Source organism: Silurus aristotelis (genome assembly GCF_946808225.1).
Source record: "Silurus aristotelis genome assembly, chromosome: 5".
NCBI lineage: Eukaryota > Metazoa > Chordata > Actinopteri > Siluriformes > Siluridae > Silurus > Silurus aristotelis.
The window spans coordinates 4,683,532-4,709,122 of NC_139578.1; the positions used below are offsets into that span (position 1 = coordinate 4,683,532).

The following is a 25,591-nucleotide window of genomic DNA, read 5'->3' on the forward strand; positions in this document are numbered from 1 at the left end:
GATCAACTGAAACGGTTATCCGACCCCCTCAAGACAATATCTCAATTCTTCTAGGGCTTCTTTAATGGATTTTAATTTTCAGTTCCCTGCATTATAATTTTCCTCCGCCATGGTCAGTTTGCTTGAGAAGAACGTGCCTGGGTGGAGCTTGTCTGGGTTGCCAAGGCATTAAGAGAGCACGCCTCCAATCCTGCAACTGGAGGCATCCACCTATACCACAAACGGAGCATCGGGGTCGTGATGTTGCAAGATCGGGCCATCGTGAAAGTTCATTTTACTTTGTCAAAGGAAGCATGGTGAAACAGAAATATTGTTTTGTGAGCTTCAGGGATGCACAACATACTTCACATAAGCACTGCTTCATTAATCCTGTTGGTATTTATTATTATAGAGAGTTGCATGTGCAATAAGGAGTTTGCAGAAGAGTCATTTCTCATGCACACATGCACACAATTTTGTTCTTGAACTTAAACTGAAGTTCATTGATTGTTACTGTAGGCAAATAAATGATAGTTGATATTTAACGGTAAATACATACCAGAGTCTGGGAACAAAATTTTATTTAGGTGAAACAGGTGAACAGCTCCCCCTACTGACCAAAAACAATATATAGAGTCAAGCTTTAGTTTTTGTACAGTGTGTATGAGTTTTGTGTCACTGTGGGCTCCATGGCGCAGTAGTACAGTGCCGAGTCTGATACTGCAGCAGGAAAGATCTCCAGATCTACTTTTCCATTTTTCTGTCTGATTGATAGTCGTGGATCAGGTTGATCAGCTTTAGTGACATGATTTGTGGATACAAGAATCATAATCAGAAACTCTGGTCCTGATTGAGGCGTTTGTCGATACCAGTAGAGTCTGTTAGCAGATTGATCATATGTGCAGGTCAGTGTGGTGTTACTGCCTTCAGGTGAAGATATCATGGTTTGTTCTGGTGTAATGCTGCTGCCAACAGCTCCTGCTGTAAACACATTACAACAACAAATATTTCTAATGTCATTTATTAAGAACATCATTTTACATCATCATGTTTATGTTTCAGTACAAATCTCCAGCATCCACATAAAGTTTGTGTAGAATATAAAAGACTTACCAATGATTTGAACAACTATGAAAAGAAAGAAGAGGAACATGATGGTTGTGTCTTGCAGTAGATATAAATGTCAGTATCTCTGTGAAACTGTCTAAACTGTATCTCACCACATCGAGCTCCGCCCACTTTTACTGAGGTGTAGTCATGACGATTCTGTCATCAATCCCTCAGTCCCTCCTTCTGGTTTTCTGTTCTTATGAAATTACAAACTTACAATACTTACACCTTTGCTGATTCAAGTGTAAAATGTAGCGTGATAAACATTTCTCTATGGCAGTAAAGCATCATAGATTAACTAATGCTGCAAATTAATATGTAACAGTTCATGAATTATTATTTTATATAGGCAATTATATTTTATTTAAATGACACTACTTGAAATCACATGAACGAAACAGGAAATTCCCAATGCTTGTTTTTGTGGTTATCAGCTGCATATTTATATTAAACTACTGCAAGCTTGATTTCACATTATTTTAAAAGGTCTGTTCCACAGTTTAAAACGCTAACTGCATCACATTTTTTCGTGTTCCTGCATTTGGTAACTGGATTGTAATTAAATACACGGTAAGCATTTGAGCAGGTTATTAAAAAAGTGATATTGTGTATATAAAAATTCTCTATATAATCCGTCCACATTTACTAATTTTAATTTATTGATATTAACTGAAACTACTCATGAGCAAAAGATGTGCAGTTTCATAATGTTTACTTTTACACAGTTTTACAAGAATTTCACTACCATTCCTGCCTTGCATTGATTCAGGTTTACTAACACACGTTTCTACACACAGAATCTACGTTCTTCTCGAGTGTGAAGATGTGTATACTGTACGTATGTAAAAATGGAACCTCTGGTGGTACAAAATGCAATCAAAGATAAACTGTCTAAAAGGAGCTCTCTTTTCATTTACAGTCAATCATATGAGCATAATAGAAATAATTAAGGAATTAAAAGATTCATAATATTTGATGTAGTTACTTTAATGCTAAACTAAAAATACATATAAAAGTTTGTTAGTGGTGTGTTTGTGCATTTTTAATGATGAGGTTTGTCGAGGTGATTAAATTTTTTCAATACTTGATTTCATACAATAGTTTGATTGGCAGATGTGTTTGTTGTGTCTTACAAGAATCTCAGAGTTGAAGACACTTGGGCTTTTTATAAATTAATGAGTGCAGAGGTTGGTAGGGTCAGGTTAGAATGGTGCTGATGATGATGTCTGAGGGCAATTAGAATGGTTTGCTGCCGTCTGTGGATTTTTATGGGGTACAATTTGTGGTTTTCCATTTTGCATCTGTGGATTTTTTGTGTTTAATACTTTAACATTGATTTAAAACAAATCATTGTATTTAGCATCCAATAAGCAGTGTAATCCTGAATGTACAAAATTAACATATATTTATTACACTATCCAACTTTTTATTTCTAATGATATTCTTTGTTCAACATTTAATCCTTTAATATTATTGAACTTCGATTTAATTTTTTTGTCTTTAATGTAACACAACAGTGTGAAGGTTTTTGTACAGTGCTGCTGGATTTCCTGTCACTGTGGGCACCAGAGCACAGTAGTATAGTAAAGAGTCTGATACAGCAGCAGAGGAGATGATCAGATCCACTTGATCTTCACGAATTTTAGCATCCATTCGTGCCGGTTTTTCAGAAGCTAGAGTTCCACTTTGCAAAATGATAAGAAGGAACTCAGGTTTAGATTTTGAATGTTGTCTGTACCAGTGCAGGTTGATGTTTGTTAATGCACTTGTTTTGTATCTGCAGGACAGAGTAACATTATCACCTTCATCTACAACTTTATGAGTAAAAAGTGGCTCTATTGAATCTGCCATGGAGTCACCTGTCATAGAGAAAAAAACATAATGTTTTTAACCTTTACACAATCAAGCTCAAACTACATGCATCAGGCATGATAATAAAAAAATACAAATAAAAATAAAAATACGATTGAATCAGCATTTAACATCAAGAATTTAATCTATGTATAACTCACCTACAGAAATCCACAGGTACATGAATATAACAGTGAACATGATGAATGGTTTTAGCTGAATGAAGATATTCTGTGCTCTAACCAGTTAACATGATTAGAGTTCATGAAGCTCCTCCCTACAGCATCACATGACAGAGTCACCAATGTTACTGACAGACTGTTGATTCTTACTGAAACACACTGGTTTTACATTCAGCATCACATGGGGAATCTGTCCACATTTTAATCAAAGTCATTATTAAATGCTGCATATTAAAATCAAAGCCTTCATTATTACCAGCATATTCTAAACTTTATTATCATCATTTACCACTGATTTTAATAAAATCTTTAAAATAATGGATTGTTACCCAACCTGATGTCAGAACTGATGTGACTACACCTCATCTTTTTCTTATGAAGTGCTAAAAATTAAACTTGATTGAGGACTGTGGGCCAAAATGATTATTAAATGTAAAGTTGCTATGATTCCCCTTCATTTATCAATTCATTATATTTAGATATTAAATAATAAATAAATAGAAAACAGCTAATGTAGTTTTATTTTCTGCACTTTCTAGTTCAATGAATCAGCACAATGCAAACATAGAAACAATTCCATTAACAGTACTATAGAGTTTAAAACAATAATTCAAGCTATAAACAATAAAGCCGTATGACTGCAATATCAGTGACCTCTAATGAGAGACATGAAGCTGGTCCTTATTATTCAAAAGTTTTGACTGAAAGTTTGCTCACAGAAGAAGATACTGCAATTTCTTTGCAGCTTAAAAATTTAAACAAAAAAGTGATGGTAACTTAGTTATGAATCTATGTGGCAATGGAATCCTCCTTCCTCTTTTTTATCCTGTTACCATATATGACACATGATGGGCCAAATCAAAGGTCAACAGGGACCAACTTTAGCCTGCGGACCCTAGTTTGGGCATCTCTGCTCTACACTAAAAGATATAATAAAATGAGTAAACTATTGCATGTTTTAATTGCTTTGAATTCCTTTCGTATTCATTTTATTTTGTAGTTTTTCTCATGTCCTCCAGATTCTCCTTTTCTTTTCCCCTCCATGCCAGTTGATGGATTGATCACTTCAGATAAATCCTAAGTATGAATGATAAATCTATCAAATCACGATGCTCCAGTTAAATAAAATTCATCAAAAATTACAGTGTTCCATAAAGTTCTAGGACACATTACTGATCCAGGCTACTTGAAAGATTAGTCTCAGCTTCATCTCCTGCTGAATTTCATGTGCTTAATTAAGGCACAATATATTTGTGAATTCCTCAATAACACCTGTGTAGGAAACACTGCTGAACTAATACAAGTTTATTTTTTCCAAATCTATTGTTAATGAGGAAAATAAAAGAAAGTTTAAGTTTTACAAATAAAATACATCAGCAAATTACCCTAATGATTGTTGATCTTCAAAAAGAAGCTGAAATTATAGACAGGAGTTTGAGCATGCAGAGGTAAACATGTAAACAGCTCCATCTAGTGAGAAAAGCATGAATCTGCTGCAGTCATGTGTAGTGCTTTTTGTACAGTGGAGTTGGGTTTCCTGTCACTGTGGGCGTCAGAGCGCAGTAGTACAGTGCAGAGTCTGATACAGCAGCAGAGGAGATGTGCAGATCCACTTTCTTATTAGTTTTGTCAAGTTTTATGGACAATCGTCGATTTGGTGGTTGAGCTTCTGTGACATGTTCACTTGTTTCATCAATCAGCAGCAGAAACTCTGGTCTTGATCCAGGTTTTTGTTGATACCAGTGAAGACTGTAAACTGATCCAGTATATGTGCAGGACATTGTGATGTTGCTGCCTTCAGTTACAGATAAAGTGGTTTCTTCTGGTTTAATGCTGTAATCAGCAGCTTCTACTATAAAATAAATAACAATAATATCATGCAAATTTTTTTAATAATAAATTCAAGTGGAATCTGTTTTGTTTATTAAAAATGAATAATTTCATCTGTAATATAAAACTTACCAATATCAGCAATAGTGAAGAAAAGTAAGAAGAGGAGTAACATTGTGATCCTGAGTGTTTAATTCAGACCTCCAGCTTTAGAAATAAATATCAGGGTTGTGTATGTGAGATTGTCTCTGATGTCTCCACATGTAGCTCCGCCCACTCATATTTATTCATATTCATCACAACTCTGCTTCATCTCATACTGTAAAAGCAGCCTGACAGATTATTGTGTTACAGGATTCATTCATTTTGTTTATTTAGTCAGCTTCAGTAATAAAATTCATTAATAGTAAAAGGCCATGAATTAATACAAGTGACTTCATAAATATTTGGACACTGACTCAATTTGTATAATTTCCCCTCTGTACACCACCACAGTGGATTTGAATAATAAGGGAACAATAATGATGATACTGAACTGTAGACTTTCAGCTTTAATTTAAGGAGTTTGATATAATATTACATTTACAAAGATTTTTTTTGTGCAGTCCCTTTCACAGCCTCAAAACAAATTATACAAACTAATATAATTATAAACATATGGATTATTTAAATATTTAAATGTAAAACCTTCGCAGTAAATGACTGAAATCTGGAACCCATGGACATCACCAAATACTGAGTTTCCTCCCTTGAGATTCTTTACTGCAGCTGCCTTCAGTTCTGCTCATTTGTGGGTCTTCTGCCTTCAGATTTGTCTTCAGGCAATAAAAAGCTGCTCACTTCCAGCAAAGTTACATTCATTTTTATACACATGCACATGAATGAAGGAAGGCAGAAAAAAGTATTACAATTAATCAGAAAGAAAACTGAACAGATTTCTTTCTTAATTTTTGTATTTTATTTCCTCATGGAAAGAGTAAATCTACTGTATATTTGTGAATGTAATGTGAATGATGTGTATTTGGCATCTTTAATTCCTCTTTATTCTTCTTTTCTAATTCATACACCTGCATCTGTTACCACAAATGTTTCTTGTGTCTGTGTTTTACTGATAAGAAGCAGGTAAAATAAATATATTTGATGGGTTTTTGTACAGTCTTTCACTGACTCTGTATTACTGTGCTGTGTCTCTAAGAGCGCAGTGATAGAGAGCAGAATCTGAGAGCTTTAGACCTCTGATAGTAAGTTCAGTAGAGTCTCTGGTTGTTTCGGACTCTAATCGACGATCATTAGACGCGCTCCTTTCAGAACTTTCTGACCTTGCACCTTTATACAGTAAAAACTGCGGTTCACTGTTAGGATATTGTTTGTACCAGTAAAGCCGGATGTATTGACTATTTGTCTCATATGAACATTTCAAAGTAACATTTTCTGATTCCTTCCGATTTGCATCTTCATCTGTTGGCCCAATTTTATCTGCAAAACTGCCTGCTGTAAAGAATAAAATAATAAGGGAGTAGTTTAAGTATCTTAAGTAATTTTTAAGCACACTGAAACATTGTCTTAAGAAAATAATAGACTAAAGCTAAAAAATGTACACTGAATTTACAGATGAATATGAATGACCTGTAGCTACAGTGAGAATCAGTGTTGTGTATCTCACTATGTACAGTAAGGTGTAGAGTTGAGTCATTTCTGAACACAGCTCTGTGAGGATTCTGTATAATAGTGCTGTATGTGCTGAACTTTACACATGAGGGAACACGTCTCTAGAAGGCCACACCCAGGAAGTGCTGCTGTAAAATTATTTTTCTATTTGAAATTTAAATATGATACTCATTAAAGCAATGAATTTTTTTTTTATGAAAGTTTTTTATGTGAAAATGTATTTTTCTTCTTATGATTTGAGGGCATTTATTTCATTATTGCTAAATAAGGATCATAACATAGAGAAAGAATTGCTTTGTGGAGAATATAGAATAAAAACTAAAAAGTTGTTAATATGAAACATTGACAAGAAATCCATAAACTTAAGGAAAACAATTACATTTTAGGAAGGATAAAAGCAAGCTGAGAAAAGATTAGAACATCCAGACAACACTAATTAGGTAAAACAGGAAACAGATGTGGGTGATAAGTGTAGCATGTGACTTGAAACATGGAGGTGCAATGATTGATTGGAAATGTAGTCTAGTATAGGGCAAAATCCTGAAAAGGAGAAGTGGAGGAGTTTGGAGGTGCGCAGGTGAAATGCTGGTATTATGACTGGTAAAGGGAGACAGTTATGAGCTGATATGATTGAGAGGAGAAAGGTAGATATGTTGTGTGTTCAGGAGACCAAGTGGAAAGGAAGTAAGGCCAGGGACATTTGAAGGCAGTTTAAACTGTTCTACCATGATGTGGATGGGAAGAAAAATGGTGTAGGGGTGATCCTGAAGGAAGTGGAGGTGAAGAGAGTTTCTGATAGGGTGATGAACGTGAAGCTGGAAGTAGATAAGGTCATGATAAATGTCATCAGTGCCTTTTCAACACAAGTGGTCTTGAGATGAATAAAAATTAGATGAAGTGGTTGAGAGTGAACCTAGGAGTGAAAAAATGGCGATTGGCGCAGACTTTAATTGTAAATTTTGCTAAAAGAATGAAGCATAAAAAAATTAAGATTTTAAGGTGATGTATAAGTGTGGAGGAAGGTGCACACAGGTGGACTTTATTCTATATAGGAGATGAAACCTGAAAGACATTGGAGACTGTTGTCAGGGGACAGTGTAGCTAGAAAGCATCGGTTGCTGGTTTGTAGAATGGTGTTGGAGGGGAAGAAGAAGTGAGGACTGAAAAAAGAATAGGATGGTGGAACCTGAAGGAGGAAGACTGTAGTGTGAGTTTCAGGGAAGAGATCAGGGGCTCAGTGGTGGTGAAGTGGTGCTGGATGATGGGGCAAGTACTGCAGAAATGATAAGAGAGACAGCTACAAAGGTACTTGGTGTGACAAAGATGTGGTGGTGGAATGAGGAAGTGCAGAAGAGTATAAGAAGAAAGAGGTTGGCAAAACAGAATTGGGATTGACAGAGAGATGAGAAAAGTAGGCAGGAGTACAAGGAGATGTAAAGAGGGATGTGGCGAAAGCCAAAGAAAAGGTATATGAGGAGCTGTATAGGAAGTTGGACACTAAGGAAGGAGAAAAAGATTTAAACAGATTGGCCAGGCAGAGGAACCAAGCTGGGAGGATGTGCTGCAAGTTCCAATAAAGGGTGGAGATGAAATGTGTTGACTAGTGAGGAGAGTGTGTTGAGAAGATGGAGGGAGAATTTTCAGCTGATAAATGAGGAAAATAAGAGAGAGAGAAGGATGGATGATGTTGAGTTGGTAAGCAGGAAGTGGAGGGGATTACTAAGGAGGAAGTAAAAGAAGCTATTAAGAGGATGAAGAGTGGAAAGTTGGTTGGACCAGATGACATACCGGTAGAAGCATGGAGATGCTTAGAAGAGATGGAAGTGGAGTTTTTAACCAGAATTTTGGATGGTGAGAGAATGCCTGAGGAATGGAGAATGAGTGTGCTGATACCAATTTTTAAGATTAAGGGAGATGTGCAGAACTGCAGTAACTACATGGGAATAAAGTTGATCAGTCACACCATGAAGTTAAGAGAAGAAAGAGTAGTAGCAATACAATGATACAAAACAAGCCAAACATTCGGAACAAGTTTAGCAGTTGGAGAGTGAGTTTATCCTCAAGATGCCGATGTCAGCTGCTTGCTCTTTAAGTTCAAATGATAATCTATTGCTGGGTCAATGTTGCCCAAGTTGATGTGAAATACTATAGCAGTCCTGTCTTTGAACAACCATTAAAACCAAATAAAATGCCTTCAAAATCCCAACTCTGCAATTTAAATTATTATTGATCTTGATATAGCGAATATATATAGTTAGATTTTTATCTGTAAGTTCTGATTACCCAGATGAATTGATTAATCAGTGTGACTTAATTCACCTCTCAATACCACCACTATCACGTCACAATTATAGAAACCATCAATACTATACAAAAACACAATACAGTGGAACCCGGTTATGTCGATGTCCTAGGGGGTTGCCAAAAAGCATCGAGGTAACCGATGATCGAGATAAACGAAAATCAAAATGGCGGCAATATACTAACGTGCTTGAAATTTCTTTATGTACATGATGTGCGTTAATAAATGAGAATGTGCATGCACGTGTTTTTAAAGGTTTTTTTTACACAACAGCGTTGCTGCGATTTGTTTGATGAAGGCATGCTATAAAAATACATACAGTACATGTTTATCTGTCAGGAATCCACCTGCCACGCCCCCTTCGGCCCCCTTCAGAATGTCAGGTGCTGTCTCGGCCGCTTGTTATCGCTCATGCGTTTCCCGGTACGTGTCTTCCCACAGGCACTCTCTCACTTTTCTCTCTTGAGGGTGAATACCATTTTACTAAAGCAAGCTCCACACCTCTTCACTACAACCGCAACTGTGCCACCTACATCATCTGGAGCAGCTCAGATTAAAAACTTTCTAATAATATGACAAAAACATTTGAAAATTAATACAATACAACCTACTCACCAGAGATGCATACTCATAATTTGCACCACTCCTCAGTGGTACCGCTCATGGTGTCTTGCTTTTCTTGAAAATATATTTTTAAGTATTTCCGAGCCCAAATAAATTTCTCTTCTGTGTGCAGAGCACTACAGACATGTTTTGCCAGTCGAACTTGGCTGTAACAGTTTCGCTCTGACCAACCAATCAGAGGACGGAAAAATGCTGATGTTATTCTGTATTCTGTATCCTGTGAGGTAAATTTGAAATCTGATTGGTTAATGAAATAGATTTATTACTAATAGAGACTAAGGTAAAAAGGCCAGCAGTACTGATTGTGAAGGCCCTGGGCAGATTAGATTCACATGGCAGCACATAGAGGCTGAAATCTGATTGGACAAAAAATCTAACATCCACATACACATACTGGAAACAGTGCAGCCAAGAAAAACACTACTAAATGAAAAGAATAAACTGTTGGGAATAAATTAATACAATTTAATGGAACAAATATTAGAATTTAGGTTGTAAATGTAGGTCAGTGCTTCTGAGAGTGTTTAGGCCAGCAGACAGCCCACCACTGAACTAAAATCAGCTGACGTTGTTGCTCTTTTTAGGGAGTGGTTTGTATATTTAAAGGGCTTAATGTTTAACTCATAATAAACAGCCTAAAAATCCTACTATTTGCTTTCCAGAATCAATATCCAATCTTACCATGGTACAATAACATAGTAACCACAACCACATCTGCTCAGACTGACCACCAGAACACCAACTGTTCTGCCCACATCAGAGAGGCATCTGTAAGAAAAAAGAGATGTGTTACTATATTTGTTGAGGGAAAATAAATGAGTTGAGGAAGGAAAAGGGTAAAGCTTCACGTCATTAATAGTTCACAAGAAGAGTTGAATATGGCCAGTAATTCTACAGATTTCATTATAGCCAAAGCAGGAACTCCAACTGACTCTACCTGAACAATGAACTGGATATTTAAATAAATATAATGTGCAGATCCTGCTACTGTATAGTGAAAGAGAACAGATGCATTTAAACTGCGTTTCCTCCTTATCAATAGAGGATACATTTCTCTCCTTGTTAGAATGGAGAATTAGTCCAAAAACATGTTGTAAGATTTCCAGGTTGTTTATCTTGACGTAAACAGTAAGTCCTAAACATACACAAGTCACTTCCTTGGTATTGACACTACAACATAGACAAATAATCAAACATTAAGAGCTACACTCCGTCCATTAGTACAGAATCTCTAAACAATCTCCTGAATCCAGCACAGCTTCAGTACCGTATTAAAGTAAGTGTTGTTCAGAGGGTCCACCCTTTAGTTCCACACACTAGACAATGAACTCTAATGGCTTCCATTAATTCCTAAAATTCTACACCATGTTGTTTTGATGTGTTTCCATGTGTATAAAACGTCAGGTATGGCAGTATGCAGTCATCCAGCAACGGTGAAGGAGCATCCAGATCATCTCTACACACTGAAGCATCATGGAGTCCAGAGCTTCTCTCTCCATTATAGCCCTGATTCTTGGCTTCTCACAAGCGCTCTATCTTACCCAACCTGACGGGGAGGACATGACAACTAGGATTCTCACCATCAACAAAGGTCTGATAACTTGCTGATCTCAACCACACTTGATCAGCATCATTACTGCTATGTAAATTTGGGAATAGACCTGCTCTAAGATGTTTTCTTATGATTTTTTTTGATTAAATGTTGTGTGCATCAGTGACAGAAATTCAGGTGGCCAAAGATTTATTGGCAAGAACTGTATTTGATTCTAAATCATCAGCAGGTTATCTCTTTCTGTTTCTCTGTATGAAGGATCCAGTAAACTGCTGCTGGAGGGAGACATACTCGCAAAAAGAAGTAGGAACTCTCTGGTCTGCCTCTACAACAACTGTTTTTGGAAAAAGTCTTCAAATGGCTTGGTGAAGGTTCCTTACACATTGAGCTCATCACATCTTGAGGTACATCACATCTTTACTTATTTCTTATTAATGCATTGGCCATTTTCTTCACAGCTTCTTCTGATACAACTGTAATTGCAAATGCCATGGTGAGTTTCCACAACAAAACCTGCATTCGTTTTGTTCCCAGAACACGTGAAACTGACTACATCAAGATCGAGAGCAATGATGGGTGAGCTCCATTAACTTGTTTAACATTCCCTATTCATGCTTGTTATAACTTTGACGTTCTTTATACTTTATAAATTCTTTACTTGTATGTTGACATAAGTGTCAGTCAGTTCATTACATCTGCTCTCTTTCCTCTCAGCTGCTACTCTTACGTGGGCAAAACAGGCGGTTCTCAGGTCGTCTCTCTCAGCAGGTTCAGCTGTGTTTACCACGGCGTCGTCGAGCATGAGCTGAACCATGCACTCGGTTTCTACCACGAGCACGTTAGAAGCGACCGTGATAAATATGTCATCATTAACTGGAAAAACATTGACCCAGCAACAACATCTAATTTTGATTTGATGAACACCAATAACCTCAACACGACGTACGACTACTCCTCTGTGATGCACTATGGAAACACAGCTTTCTCCATCAATGGTCTGGACACCATCACCCCTACTCCTGATCCTGCTGTGATGATTGGACAGAGACAAGAGCTTTCCAGTATTGACATTAAGAGGATCAACATTCTCTACAAGTGCTGAACGTGTCCAGAATGTTTGCCTTGATTTAAATTTAAAATCGTATTGCAGTTAACATACAGCACACAGTGATGACATCACTCGCTGTGGTAACCAAGTATGTAATGATGCAATAAAATGGCTACAATCATGTTTGGCTTACTATGTACTTTAATTTCTTAAATCTAAACAACATAAATCTGTTTCCCACACTCATAAATCTACAACAATTATTGCCAAATCATCAATGTCTAACCCTGAATATCATTTGTCTTCAGTGAATTTATTAAATATCATTTGGTATCAGTTTTACAGGAACTTAGAGGTGTCTAATTACATTTAACATAATATATGGGCACAGTAGTTTTTCTCATGACTACATAAGAATAATAATCATGAAATTTATCAGTCAGGATTTACACTACATCAAAGCACAGAGACGGCGCTGGTTAAAGTGGTAAATAAACTGGTATTGGTCTCTGATCAGGGCTGTGCCTCATTAATCATGTTGCTTGATATTAATGAAGCATTTGAGACCTTGATAGAATACAACCCCGACTTCAAACAATTTGCGACACTGTGTAAAATGTAAATACTACCAGTATGCACTAATTTACAAATCTCATAAAGCCATATTTTATTCACAATAAAAGAGTGTGAAAGTGGGAAACTGTACCATGAAAACTAATTTTATGACTTATTTGGATCGAATCGATTTTGCAACCTTTTTTATTTATTATATTGATTTTTTTTTACCCCGAAAAATACAGAAGACAAAAAAAAAAAAAAAAAAAAAAAAAAAAAAAGGAGTTTAAAATACTCCTATTGCTCCTTTATCTAAATGAATCATTTGAGAATCGACTCAATTTTTGTGGATTTTGGTACAAGTGATGTCTCTATTTTATTTTTATTTTTTTAATTGTATTTCAGTTTGTGATACAAATTCTATCATATTAACATTTATTTCTAACCCTAATTATTTACCCTGAAAAATAGCCATTACATAAAGTCAACTCTCGCCTCTGGCACACCGCCAGACTCTACACTGGGATTTATTAATAATCAACAAAAAGACTACATACAAAATAGACTGCATTAACTAAAATCCATAAAGTAACATGCATTTGTGTGTGCATTCATGATAAATATGTTACTTTAGTGATTGATCAACTGATGCATAACAATTATGAGGATTCATAAAGAAAACTGACAGGAAAGATTTATTCTAATTCAAAATACAATATAATACTTTTGAATCATGAATAATTTAGTGTGTTTGAAGTGAACTTTTTTTGAAGTGTGCTTTTTATTTTCTGTTTCTTCCAGCTGCATTATACAACAACATTTGTTCTTATCTGTGATTGACTGATACACTGGTAAAAGGATTATCTTTAATCTGTGGTTTTATTCACTTCATATAAACCATTGTTAGGTTTTTGTACAGGCTTTCACTGACTCTGTATTACTGTGCTACGTCTCTAAGAGCGCAGTGATAGAGAGCAGAATGTGAGATCTTTAGACCTCTGATAGTAAGTTCAGTAGAGTCTCTGGTTGAGTCTGAATGTAATCGAGTGTCAGTGGCAGTGTCACCTACAATGAGTAAAAACTGTGGTGCGCTGTGAGGAGATTGTTTGTACCAGTAAAACAATATGTTAATGTTGCTTGACTCATATGAACTGTTTCATCATGTTCACATGAGCTCATGTGTCTGTTTCTTTTCCAAAAACATTGGCATTTTTGTCCACTGGCCAAATTTTATCTGCAAAACTGCCCACTGTGAAAAATAAATAATAATCACATTTGAGAATTGTGTATTTTTTATATATTTGTGTACATTCATAGAAATAAAAATAAAAAATATTAATGCAAACATGAAAATAATACAATACATTAAAAAGAGAATTGAATGTGAAAGTGAAGTACCTGTAACTACAGTGAGAATCAGTGTTGTGTATCTCACTATGTACAGTAAGGTGTAGAGTTGAGTCATTTCTAAACACAGCTCTGTGAGGATTCTGTATAATAGTGCTGTATGTGCTGAACTTTACACATGAGGAAACACGTCTCTAGAAAGCCACACCCAGGAAGTGCTGATGTAAAATTATTTTTCCATCAACAATATATGAACCATAATAGGTTAATATCATATAATATCATATAATAATAACAACCATAATATCCTAAATAAAGATCATAACAAACACATGAAATTTTGCTTCATGGAGAAAATCGAATCATTTGAGAAAACACAACAAACAGTTATTTACATAAAACATAGACATGAAATCCACAAACTTAAGGAAAACAATGACTGTCCAGGAAGGATAAAAACAAGCAGATGAGAACATCCAGACAACACTAATTAGGTGAAATAGGAAACAGATGTGGGTGATAAGTGTAGCATGTGACTCCTTCTTTATTTATTTTTTTTATCAAATAATTAAACTAAATGTAAAATGTAGATAATTCAGTTATTTTAGAGATTTGTTCAGAAACTTAACACACATCATAAACTTTCTAAATAAATCTCTAAATTATAAACGAAAAAACAACGCAAAAAAGCAAACATACAAACAACTAATAATAAATATTTACTTCCACCTACAAGTCATAAACACATTGCTAACGTATTCAAACCCAGGAGCAATTTAAAGTCAGGAATCCATCTACTAGGAGCAGCTTAACACCACAGTCTAATATTGATAATATTTCCTCCAACTTACCACACATGCAACAATGTGATGAAAGTGTGACATTCACAGTGAAAAGAAATCACACTTCAGCCCTGAACACAATTCTAGCTCTGATTTCTCAGTCAGCATTACATGATAGGCAGCTCTCAGGGATGTTTTCATGAGAAAGAGGGATTTGAGGATGAGGTGCACTTCAGCAGGAATCTCTCCAGGTTAATGATGGTGTGTGTGTGTGTGTGTGTGTGTGTGTGTGTGTGTGTGTGTGTGTGTGTGTGTGTGCTGAAGTAACTGTCAGTTTGTGTGCAGTTCTGTGTTTTCACCCCGTGTCTGTGTGGGTTTCTAAAAAACATGACTATAGAAAATTTGCTATTATAAATTGAAGTGTGAATGAGAGTGTGAAAGGGTTTGTGCATTAAGTTTTGCAAAGGACTGATATCTCATTCAGGGTGTATTCACACCTCACACTCTGGAGATCCTGGGACAGGCATTTCCACTGAAATGACTAATGTAGAGTATTTACTAAAGAATTAATGTTGTTTCTTAACATGCAGCATGTACCTACAATATATTCTCTTTATAAACATGAGAGAGAGAGAGAATACCTAAAAAGGGTATTTAAACCTCTCCAAATATTTGTCAGAACTTGCTTTAATATACTTTAACAAAACTGTGTCAGGGTTTTTGTACAGTGCAGCTGGATTTCCTGTCACTGAAGAGGTACTGTAGGTCTTCACCTGTCATTTGAAGACACACAGTGACTCAGCTGTTTGAACATCTAGGAAAAGTTCATTCCACAACTTCTTTGCCAGAACAGAAAAGAGTCTTGATGTACATCTACCACTTACCCTGAGAGATGATGGGACCAGTCGAGCAGTGCTGGAATAATTACTAGTCTAAATAAATTTAATTCCACACAGTTTAGAGCAGTAACACCGGACACAATAGATCTGGAAATGTCATTAAATATATTTTGGAGCATTTAAGATGTAAATATATTTGTAGACTGTTGTGATGAAAATTGTAGAGTTACTCCTTTATTATTCTTTTATCTTTCTTCCAGCTGCATCTGTTGCTACAAATGTTGTTTGTGTCTGTGGTTAACTGAAATTTGATAAAATGAACACCTTTAATCTGTTGTGGTTTTAGAAGCTTCCTATTCCATTGTTAGGTTTTTGTAAAGGCTTTCAGTGACTCTGTATTACTGTGCTCCTACTCTTAGAGCGCAGTGATAGAGAGCAGAATCTGAGAGCTTTAGACCTCTGATAGTAAGTTCAGTAGAGTCTCTGGATGTTTGTGTCTGTAATCGAGTGTCAGTAGGAGTGCTCGCAGAACTATAAGACCTTGCGCCTTTATACAGTAAAAACTGTGGCTCATTGTTAGGATATTGTTTGTACCAGTAAAGACGAATGTTTTCACTGCTTGATTCATATGAACATTTCAGCGTAACAGTGTCTGTTTCATTTCCTATAATATTGGCATCTTCATCTGTCGGCCCAATTTTATCTGCAAAACTGCCTGCTGTAAAGAAGAAAATATGAATGAATAAAAGTGACATAAAATGAATCTCTTTTGTAAACAAAACCAAAACAACTAATAAATTAATGTTTGAAAATACATTTGGTGTTCTATAATACAACTAATTAACAAATGAGTGTTAATTACCTGTAACTACAGTAAGAACCAGTGGTGTGTATCTCACTATGTACAGTAAGTTGTAGAGTTGAGTCATTTCTGAACACAGCTCTGTGAGGATTCTGTGTAATAGTGCTGTATGTGATGAACTAGAAAGATCATGTCACTCACTTGAGGGAACACGTCTCTAGAAGACCACACCCAGGAAGTGTTGCTGTTGTTGTAAAACACTGTACAGATCATCAGCAACAGTAGTGACACTTTCTAACTTTTATCCTCCATAAATAATTTCTGTTATACTAACATTATTATGATGAAAGGAGGATGATAATATTTATAATATAATAATATTTATTAATTTGCCCACACACCCATCAACATACACAACTAAAAGTTCACCTTTGATTTGATGAGTTCAGTTCAATTTACCTGCAATTTGCTATTTTAAGTTTATTTTAATATACTTTTAAATTCCCATTCAGAGATGTTAAAATTATGTCTAGATTCCGAGGCTCCCACATAGAAAGTAAGGAGTTAATAGTAATTTGAGCACAAAGACATTGTGAGTTTGTCATACAGCTGTGTGAGATTTACATGTGCTATAAGGAGTATTAGTGTCTTACAGGTTCATGTAAATACAATATGTCTTGTTGAAATACAACCACAAACTGTGTTCACATTTAACTGTTGGAACACAATAGAATATAATAACAAGTATATTTAAATCCTGTCAAGTCACAATCTAAGGGAAAAAACTGAACGCGTTTTAAAGCAGGGGGTTAAATTCATATAATTACAGAATTTTTTTTTATCCACTTGGCCACATTCTCCCAGTTTACCCTAAAATATGGGCTGCTGGAAATAAGAAGTTATTTTGTCATTCACAAAACATGACAGTAAGTTAACACAGCAGTAATATAAAATCATGTTCAATTCTTTCAATATGGTGTAAATATTAAACACAAAAAAAATCATCTTAAAAATGTAATTGGATTTGCTGACTGACTTTGCTTTTAATAAAATTACACATTCTATACAGATTTATAGAGTGTCGTCTGAGTAAAATAAGGGTTGAAAAGCAACCAGGTTGTTTAGCAGAATAACTAAAATGAGTAGAGGTTTTTGTACAGTGCAGTTGGATTTCCTGTCACTGTAGACCTCAGAGCACAGTACAGTGGTACCTTATCATACGAGTTTAATTCGTTCTGTAACCTTGCTCGTATTTCAAAGCAGATTTCCCCATTGAAAATAATTGAAATGCCATTAATCCGTTCCAGCCCCCAAAATGCCACCCCAGTTGTTTTTGTTACGTGTTTTTGAATGAGAAATTATAAAAACATAATAAAAGAGAATGTAAAGATATAATAAGGTTTTATTCAGTGTATTTTTCTTGGAGTTGAGACCACTTGAGCTAACGAAAACGCCGGGGTTTGAATCAGTTGTTTTGTATTTGCAGGACAGAGTAACATTATTACCTTCATCTACAGCTTTATGAGTGAAAAGTGGCTCTATTGAATCTGCCATGGAGTCACCTGTCATAGAGAAGAGAAGAGAACAAAATAAGCTTTTAAACTTTTACATAATAAAGCCAAAACCTGTCAAAAGTCTGATTTACACATTCACCGAAAAATCACTATTAACATTTCTGAGTAACAAAAAGTCAGTGTGTAACTCACCTAGTGAAAGCCACAGACACATGAATATAACAGTGAACATAATGAATTGTTTTAGCTGAATGAAAATATTCTTTCTGTCTTTTTGTACTCTAATATATGAACATCATAAAGGTTCATGAAGCTCCACCTCACAGTATCAAATAGCACCAGTGTTACTGACAGATCAAACACAAATTGAAAACAGGTTTTTCTGTTATATTATAAACAGAAATTATATATTTTTTTTGCCTATTAAACATAAACTAACAATTACACTATGAAATATTTTAGTTGTGTATTTTAGTGATTTATTTGGGATCTCAGCTATAACATATTGTCAGGGACTCACTCTGTGTTTGTTCTACCAATTAGTCTGGAGAACATCACTGGACCTTATGACTACCATGCTTATGGACGATCTCGTTGAAGATTCACTCTATGGATTTATCTCGTTAAGGAACTACCCTGTGGATTTATCATATGAACTACTCTTTGCTGGTGTATCCTGTGATCCCATGTTTATAGCTGGTTTGGTTTCTGTACGTTCCCTTCCTCCTTAAACGCACCTCTGTTCTGTTGAACTTCGGCTTCTGCTCGTTCTTCCAGCCTGACCGAACAACAGACCAATACAGACTGGGAATAAAGAAAACTAAAACAGCGTTACCTTGCTATGGATTCCCAGCCTAAGGAATCTGATTATCCCGTGAGGGAGCTCACCAACGCTCTCTGGGATGCTTTCGTGTCGGCCACCTCCAGCCAAGCTGCACCACTGCTCAGTAGCCCAATGGCTCTTCCGGCCGTTTTTTTCGGAAACACGGCCGAGTGTTGCGGCTTCCTGTTTCAGGTATCTCTATACATTGAAATGCAACCCCAGCTATTTCCCTCTGAGCGAGCCCGGGTCGCATTTCTGATCTCTCTGCTCGCTGGACGTGCATTGGCTTGGGCAAGAGCGCTCTGGAGCGCGGAGAGCCCGGCTATCACGTCATTTGCCGCATTCACAACTCGCTCCCACAGATTGTCTCCCTAGGAGCGAGAACGCCGGCTGGCGTCTAGAGCTTGCCTATATTGTGGAGACCTTGGACACAGAATCGCCCAATGCCCAGCACGTCCTCCTTGACGGATGGTGAGTACTGTTGACTTTCCCTCCGACATTTCGTATCTTTTCAAGCTTACCGTATCCCTGACAACCCCTTCTCACGCTCTGTCTCCGCCTTAGTCGACCGCAGCGCCGCGGGGAACTTCATTTCCCAGGCGTGCCTAAACCGCCTCCGGAGTGCTTGGACCAACCCTCGGTCTACTCAGTACGGGAGGTATTGGACTCGCGTCATCAGGGTGGCAGTCTGGAGTACCTGGTGGACTGGCTACGGCCCTAAGGAGCGGTCGTGGGTGGCCAGACAGGACGTCCTTGACCCGGTGCTCATTGAGGAGTTTCATGCGCCCTATCCACATTGTCCTGTGCCCGGGGCCGGCCTGGCCCAGGCGTCGGGTCTGGGCGTCGAGAGCTGCCCCTGGGGGAGGGGGTACTGTCAGGGATCCACCAGCCACCTTCACTTGAACCACACATTCCTCCTAGCAGCTCCCCGTCCTACTAATCACACACACCTGACACTCATCACCTCACACACTACATAAGCACACACTTCCAAGCACTCCCCGTCTGTTCTACCGATTAGTCTGGAGAACATCACTTAACCTTATGACTACCATTCTTATGGACTATCTCGTTGAGGATCTACCCTCTAAATTTATCATATGAACTACTCTTTGCTGGTTTATCCTGTGTTCCCATGTTTATAGCTGGTGTTTCTCTACAATCCCTTCCTCATTAAACGCACCTCTGTTCTGTTGAACTTCAGCCTCTGCTTGTTCTTCCAGCCTAACACAAGCACAGGAATATAAACTAAGTGGGTATTTTTAATCACTTTCTCTCTTAACCACCAAAGGTATTGAGTATCACCTTGATATTTTTTTTTTTTTGTGCACACACACATAATGTATGTGCACAAGAAGCTAACAACCGGCAGTGACAATGATAATCACTTTATCAATATTTCTCATTTATGTAATTTGCATTCTCATATATACATTCGAATCTGATAATGTTCTTGGTGTGGAGTGACTCACTTTTATTTGTTTTAGGTATTTCTGAGACTGGAGACATACCAGGAGCAAAGCCGTTCTATTCATGTGCAAGCGGTTCCTTTTTGGATTTCGAACATTCAGTGGAGGATGCAGAAATGATCTGTCCAGTTATTCTGTAGCACTTCCTGAAACTAGAGGAAGATTAGGATCACAGCCTTTCTAAATGTGAAACCACATCCAGCAGCTTTGATTCTAATAAAAAAAAATTCTGGCAGCACTTTATTTTGATTTATTTTAGTTTCCATTGGTTAGGTGGGGAAGATTCCAGGTCCGACCTCCAACTGCTGGAGGGCCTGGACCATCCCTTTATGTTAATTTTATGATTTGCTGCCTAGTTCATGTGTACCCTTGCTCTCTTTTGCTTCAATAAAATATATGGATTTTTGACTGACTTGTGGGCTTCTTTAAATTAAAGGTATTTATCCTACTTGGAAAGGTGCTGCTCTCATTTCTCCTCATTTATTTATTGGTCAAACAAAGTGGGAGTGTCCCATATGACATAGCTTTAGTGTAACTTTAATTTTCGTTTGTGTGGTGGCAGCAGGTCAGACTTATTTTAGAAAATAAGACAAGATTTAGAAAAAGAGGTTGCCAGTGAGATTACACACAACCCAATAGCCCTTTCCCAAGGATGGACTTTAAGAAGCTACCTCACTAACAAAAACCGACTACTCCACCCTGGGGGCTTATCTTCCAGAGAATCGCCCTTCACAGAGAAATAATATTCAAAGCACCCAGGTTTGACTACAGCTGAGTCATGACATGAGCGAAAGCATACATAAAAGCATAATTAGTGTTTATAATGAAACTATATTAATTTAAAACAAAAATTTGACTTTTATTATTGTTTATTTAGTATTACATCTTTATACCATCACAATCACTAGTAGAGATCATTATTTAGCTTAAACATTTATTTTAAATATTTCCCTTTTTCTTTTATGTATATAGCACTTATAACTGTGGACATTGTCCCATAGCAGCTTTAAATAAATTAATTCATGAAAATATACATATGTAATTCATAAATTTGTCCCTATGTTTATTCACAATAGGGAAAATTCTCGATTGATATACCCATATACCCATATGTAAGATGATGATGATTGTTGATATCTAAAACCAAATGCACATCAAATCCTGAAACTAAGACCGAGAAGTAATTACAAACTAAGGATACCATCAGCATAAACCTCTGTTGGGAGGAATTATATCAAACTTAACACGAAGATATAAAACAAACAGCATCAACAAGTTCTAGTTAAAGTCTTACAGGAAGAGGTGCCGTCAATCTTCACTTGTCATTTGAAGACAGACAGTGACTGAGTGCAAAAAAGAGTCTTGATGTATATCTACAACTTACCCTGAGAGATGGTTGGACCAGTCGAGCAGTGCTGAAATAATTACTTGTCTGACTTCATCCTTCTATTCTATTTTTTGCAAACTGTTAAACACCACAGTTTTACAACAATCAGATAATGATGTCATAAACAACACCTACTGATGCTTGTTTTACATCCTCTTATTACATTGAAAATTAAATGAATAATTATGGAATTTAAAACTTCCTTTAACATTTAATTATTTATATATATATATTTTTTAGAAATTAATTATTATTTGTATTCATTTATTTATCTGTTTATGTATGTGTTTGTTTCTGCATGTGTGGTTTCCACTGTGAAGCATGAAGGAGGGTGTGTGATGGTGTGGAGCTGCTTTGCTGTGACACTGTTGGTGATTTAATCAACACTGAGGGCACATTTAAACTGCATGACTCCCACAGAGAATGTGTGTCCAAACTTTTAACTGGTACTGTATATACAAGTACATAATAAACACATGAACCAATGAACAATGAATGATGAACAATGAATGGATGGAAATTGATTACAGTTCGTTACAGGAAAAAAAGGGAAAACATTCCTGAATTTATACAATACAGATCTGGAAGTGTCATTAAATATATTTTGGAGTATTTAAAATGTAGATATATTTGTACACTGCTGTGATGAAAATGTGTTAATCCCTAATTATTATTTTATCTTCTTCCAGCTGCATCTGTTGCTATAAATGTTGTTTGTGTCTGTGGTTAACTGAAATTTGATAAAATAAACACCTTTAATCTGTTGTGGTTTTAGAAGCTTCCTATTCCATTGTTAGGTTTTTGTAAAGGCTTTCAGAGACTCTGTATTACTGTGCTCCTACTCTTAGAGCGCAGTGATAGAGAGCAGAATCTGAGAGCTTTAGACCTCTGATAGTAAGTTCAGTAGAGTCTCTGGATGTTTGTGTCTGTAATCGAGTGTCAGTAGGAGTGCTCGCAGAACTTAGTGACCTTGCGCCTTTATACAATAAAAACTGTGGCTCATTGTTAGGATATTGTTTGTACCAGTAAAGACGAATGTTTTCACTGCTTGATTCATATGAACATTTCAGAGTAACAGTTTCTGTTTCATTTCTTATAATGTTGGCATCTTCATCTGTCGGCCCAATTTTATCTGCAAAACTGCCTGCTGTAAAGAAGAAAATATGAATGAATAAAAGTGACATAAAATGAATCTCTTTTGTAAACAAAACCAAAACAAACAATAAACTAATATTGAAAATGCATTTGGTGTTCTATAATAAAACTAATAAAAAAATGAATATGAAGTACCTGTAACTACAGTGAGAATCAGTGTTGTGTATCTCACTATGTACAGTAAGGTGTAGAGTTGAGTCATTTCTGAACACAGCTCTGTGAGGATTCTGTATAATAGTGCTGTATGTGCTGAACTTTACACATGAGGGAACACGTCTCTAGAAGACCCCACCCAGGAAGTGCTGCTGTTGTAGTGTAACTGTGTACAGATCATCACTTCACAGTATCAGTGACTGTGAACATTTAAAGTTAAATTGTAGGTTTTATGCAACTTTGACTTCATGGAGAAATTCTCATTGTATTTTTAATCTATGTTGAGAGATTTGCTTAATTCACACTCACATCACAAAAACAAGCACATTTGAATTAACAAAAATCACTTTAATGGTACTTTTTATTAATTTATCTTGTATAAAGGAAATAGTGTAGTTTAGTGTATAAAAATTACATTTGAGTTATTTTTAGTTTGAGGGAGTATATTAAAATAATTCATAAATAATCAGTATTAAAATGGGGCTTAAAAGTAAATTCCAGCAGACTAGCACTTATTTACCCTGTTTGTTTTATGTCATTATGTATTAAAAAGAAAGTGTGCTAAAATTCCTCCCTACAGACTTTTTACCCTGATGGTATCCTCAGTTTGAAACCTAGTGAACCAGTCTCGATTTATTTATTCATAGAGCCTTCAATACACTTTTGTTCATCTCTCTGGATAAGGGAATCTGATAAATGCTCTAACTGTATATTTGTGAATGTAATGTGATTGATGTGTATTTGCCATCTTTAATCACTTTTTATTTTATTTTTTTTGTTCCATTCAGCTGCATCTGTTACCACAAATGCTGTTTGTGTCTGTGGTTTACTGATAACAAGTAGGTAAAGAAAAAATCTTTGATGGGTTTTTGTGCAGCCTTTCACTGACTCTGTATTACTGTGCTCCTACTCTTAGAGCGCAGTGATAGAGAGCAGAATCTGAGAGCTTTAGACCTCTGATAGTAAGTTCAGTAGAGTCTCTGGTAGTTTTGGACTCTAATCGATGATCATCAGGAGTGCTACCCTGACTAGATCGTGATCTTGCACCTTTATACAGTAAAAACTGTGGTGTGCTGTTAGGATATTGTTTGTACCAGTAAAGCCAAATGTATTCATTACTTGTCTCATATGAACATTTCAGAGTAACACTTTCTGTTTCCTTCCCATTGGCATCTTCATCTGTTGGGCCAATTTTATCTGCCAAACTGCCTGCTGTAAAGAAAATAATTAAGAAGTAAATTTATCAAGTAGGTTTGTAAGCACACTATAACAAATCATTTCTAATAAAAAGAAATAAATAGTATAAAACTTCAAACATAAATATGAAAAAGAAAACTGAATTTACAGAGGAATATGAATGACCTGTAGCTACAGTGAGAATCAGTGGTGTGTATCTCACTATGTACAGTAAGGTGTAGAGTTGAGTCATTTCTGAACACAGCTCTGTGAGGATTCTGTATAATAGTGCTGTATGTGCTGAACTTTACACATGAAGGAACACGTCTCTAGAAGGCCACACCCAGGAAGTGCTGCTGTTGTAGTATAACTTTATACAGATCATCACTTTACAGTATCAGTGACAGTGAACTGAGTCTCCAATACAACACACATTTAGTCCACTGTCCATGATCAACACACTGCATTGTGAAGTCAGACGTACACTTCTATACTCTTACACATATCTTTCGGAGTTAGAGGCTGTGCTCTGTTTCAACATAAAAATCACAAAAATATGGGACTGATTAATTTTATTTTTGGGATACTTTTTCAGAATGGAATATTGGTTGAATATCATGAATCTATCAAGTAATATGTGTCTAAAATGAATGAACAGATGCAGGTGGAGATGGAAAATTACCCACATGATTTCGATCTTCTGAAACTTTCTCCATACAACCACATAACCACCGCTTTGAAAGTATTGGAACTGCAAGGGCCAATTCTTAAAGAGAATTTGCTTATATATTAAAACATAAATTTTGAAGAACAATAAGAAACTATTTTTTTTATTAAAACATGTTACTGACCTGATGCCAATGAAATAATTAATTGCTCAATGTTCCTCCAGCTGTCTTTTTTTAGTAACACTTAATTTTTCATCATTTTTTTGTTGCCCCGGTTCCATAAACAGGTTTTCTGACATGTTCCAGCCTTCAAATGCATCCACACATTACAACAACATAAACATTTCTTTTTTTCATTATTTAGGATGGTGACTAACCAGATCATCATGTTTAGGTTTCAGAACAAATGTATGGCATCCACATAAAGTTTGTGTGGAATAAAAAAGATTTACCATTTTTTTTATTAATTTTTAAAAAAAATTATATATACAGTGGTACCCCGTTTATCGACCTTAATCCGTTCCTTAAAGCCGGTCGAAATGCGAAAAGGTCGAAGAGCGAATGTACAATATACAAGCACTAAATTGTTATATTAACCGCTAAATAACACTATATTGTTCACAAACCGAAGTTTCATTTACGATAGATGCTCTCTCCATGAAGGCTGAGACGAGACTGGGAAGATCCTTTCCCTCACTCCACATGGGTCGGGGTAAAACAAAGGTCGACAAGCGGGCATTTGGTCGTTCAGCAGGCGCAAATTTCGGTCGAAAAA

The 25,591-nt window shown here is 36.2% G+C and overlaps 2 protein-coding genes, 1 long non-coding RNA gene and 1 pseudogene across 4 annotated transcripts in view; all 4 read left to right on the forward strand.

Moving 5' to 3' along the window:
• Positions 1–11,084: 11,084 nt before the first annotated feature.
• Positions 11,085–25,591, forward strand: part of LOC310726359 (hatching enzyme 1.2-like) — a gene marked incomplete at its 3' end in the record, with an annotated part of 41,826 nt that continues 27,319 nt past the window's right edge. Inside the window, exon 1 of the mRNA XM_083541876.1 lies at positions 11,085–11,137. Within this exon, the coding sequence (XP_083398002.1) occupies positions 11,107–11,137 (31 nt within the window). The 5' untranslated portion in view covers positions 11,085–11,106. The remainder of the gene's footprint in view (positions 11,138–25,591) is intronic.
• On the forward strand, positions 11,533–12,200 carry LOC310726594 (hatching enzyme 1.2 pseudogene; annotated as a pseudogene). The gene is made up of 2 exons: positions 11,533–11,674; positions 11,813–12,200. The product of its transcript is annotated as a hatching enzyme 1.2 pseudogene (transcript).
• Positions 19,167–19,952, forward strand: LOC310726701 (uncharacterized protein). The gene is made up of 2 exons (XM_083542462.1): positions 19,167–19,279; positions 19,373–19,952. Exons 1-2 carry the CDS (start codon positions 19,252–19,254, stop codon positions 19,786–19,788), a joined length of 444 nt encoding a protein of 147 aa, XP_083398588.1. The 5' UTR covers positions 19,167–19,251; the 3' UTR covers positions 19,789–19,952.
• Positions 19,989–20,689, forward strand: LOC310726387. Its single transcript, XR_014533710.1, has 2 exons — positions 19,989–20,060; positions 20,296–20,689. It is a non-coding gene; the product is annotated as an uncharacterized lncRNA (long non-coding RNA).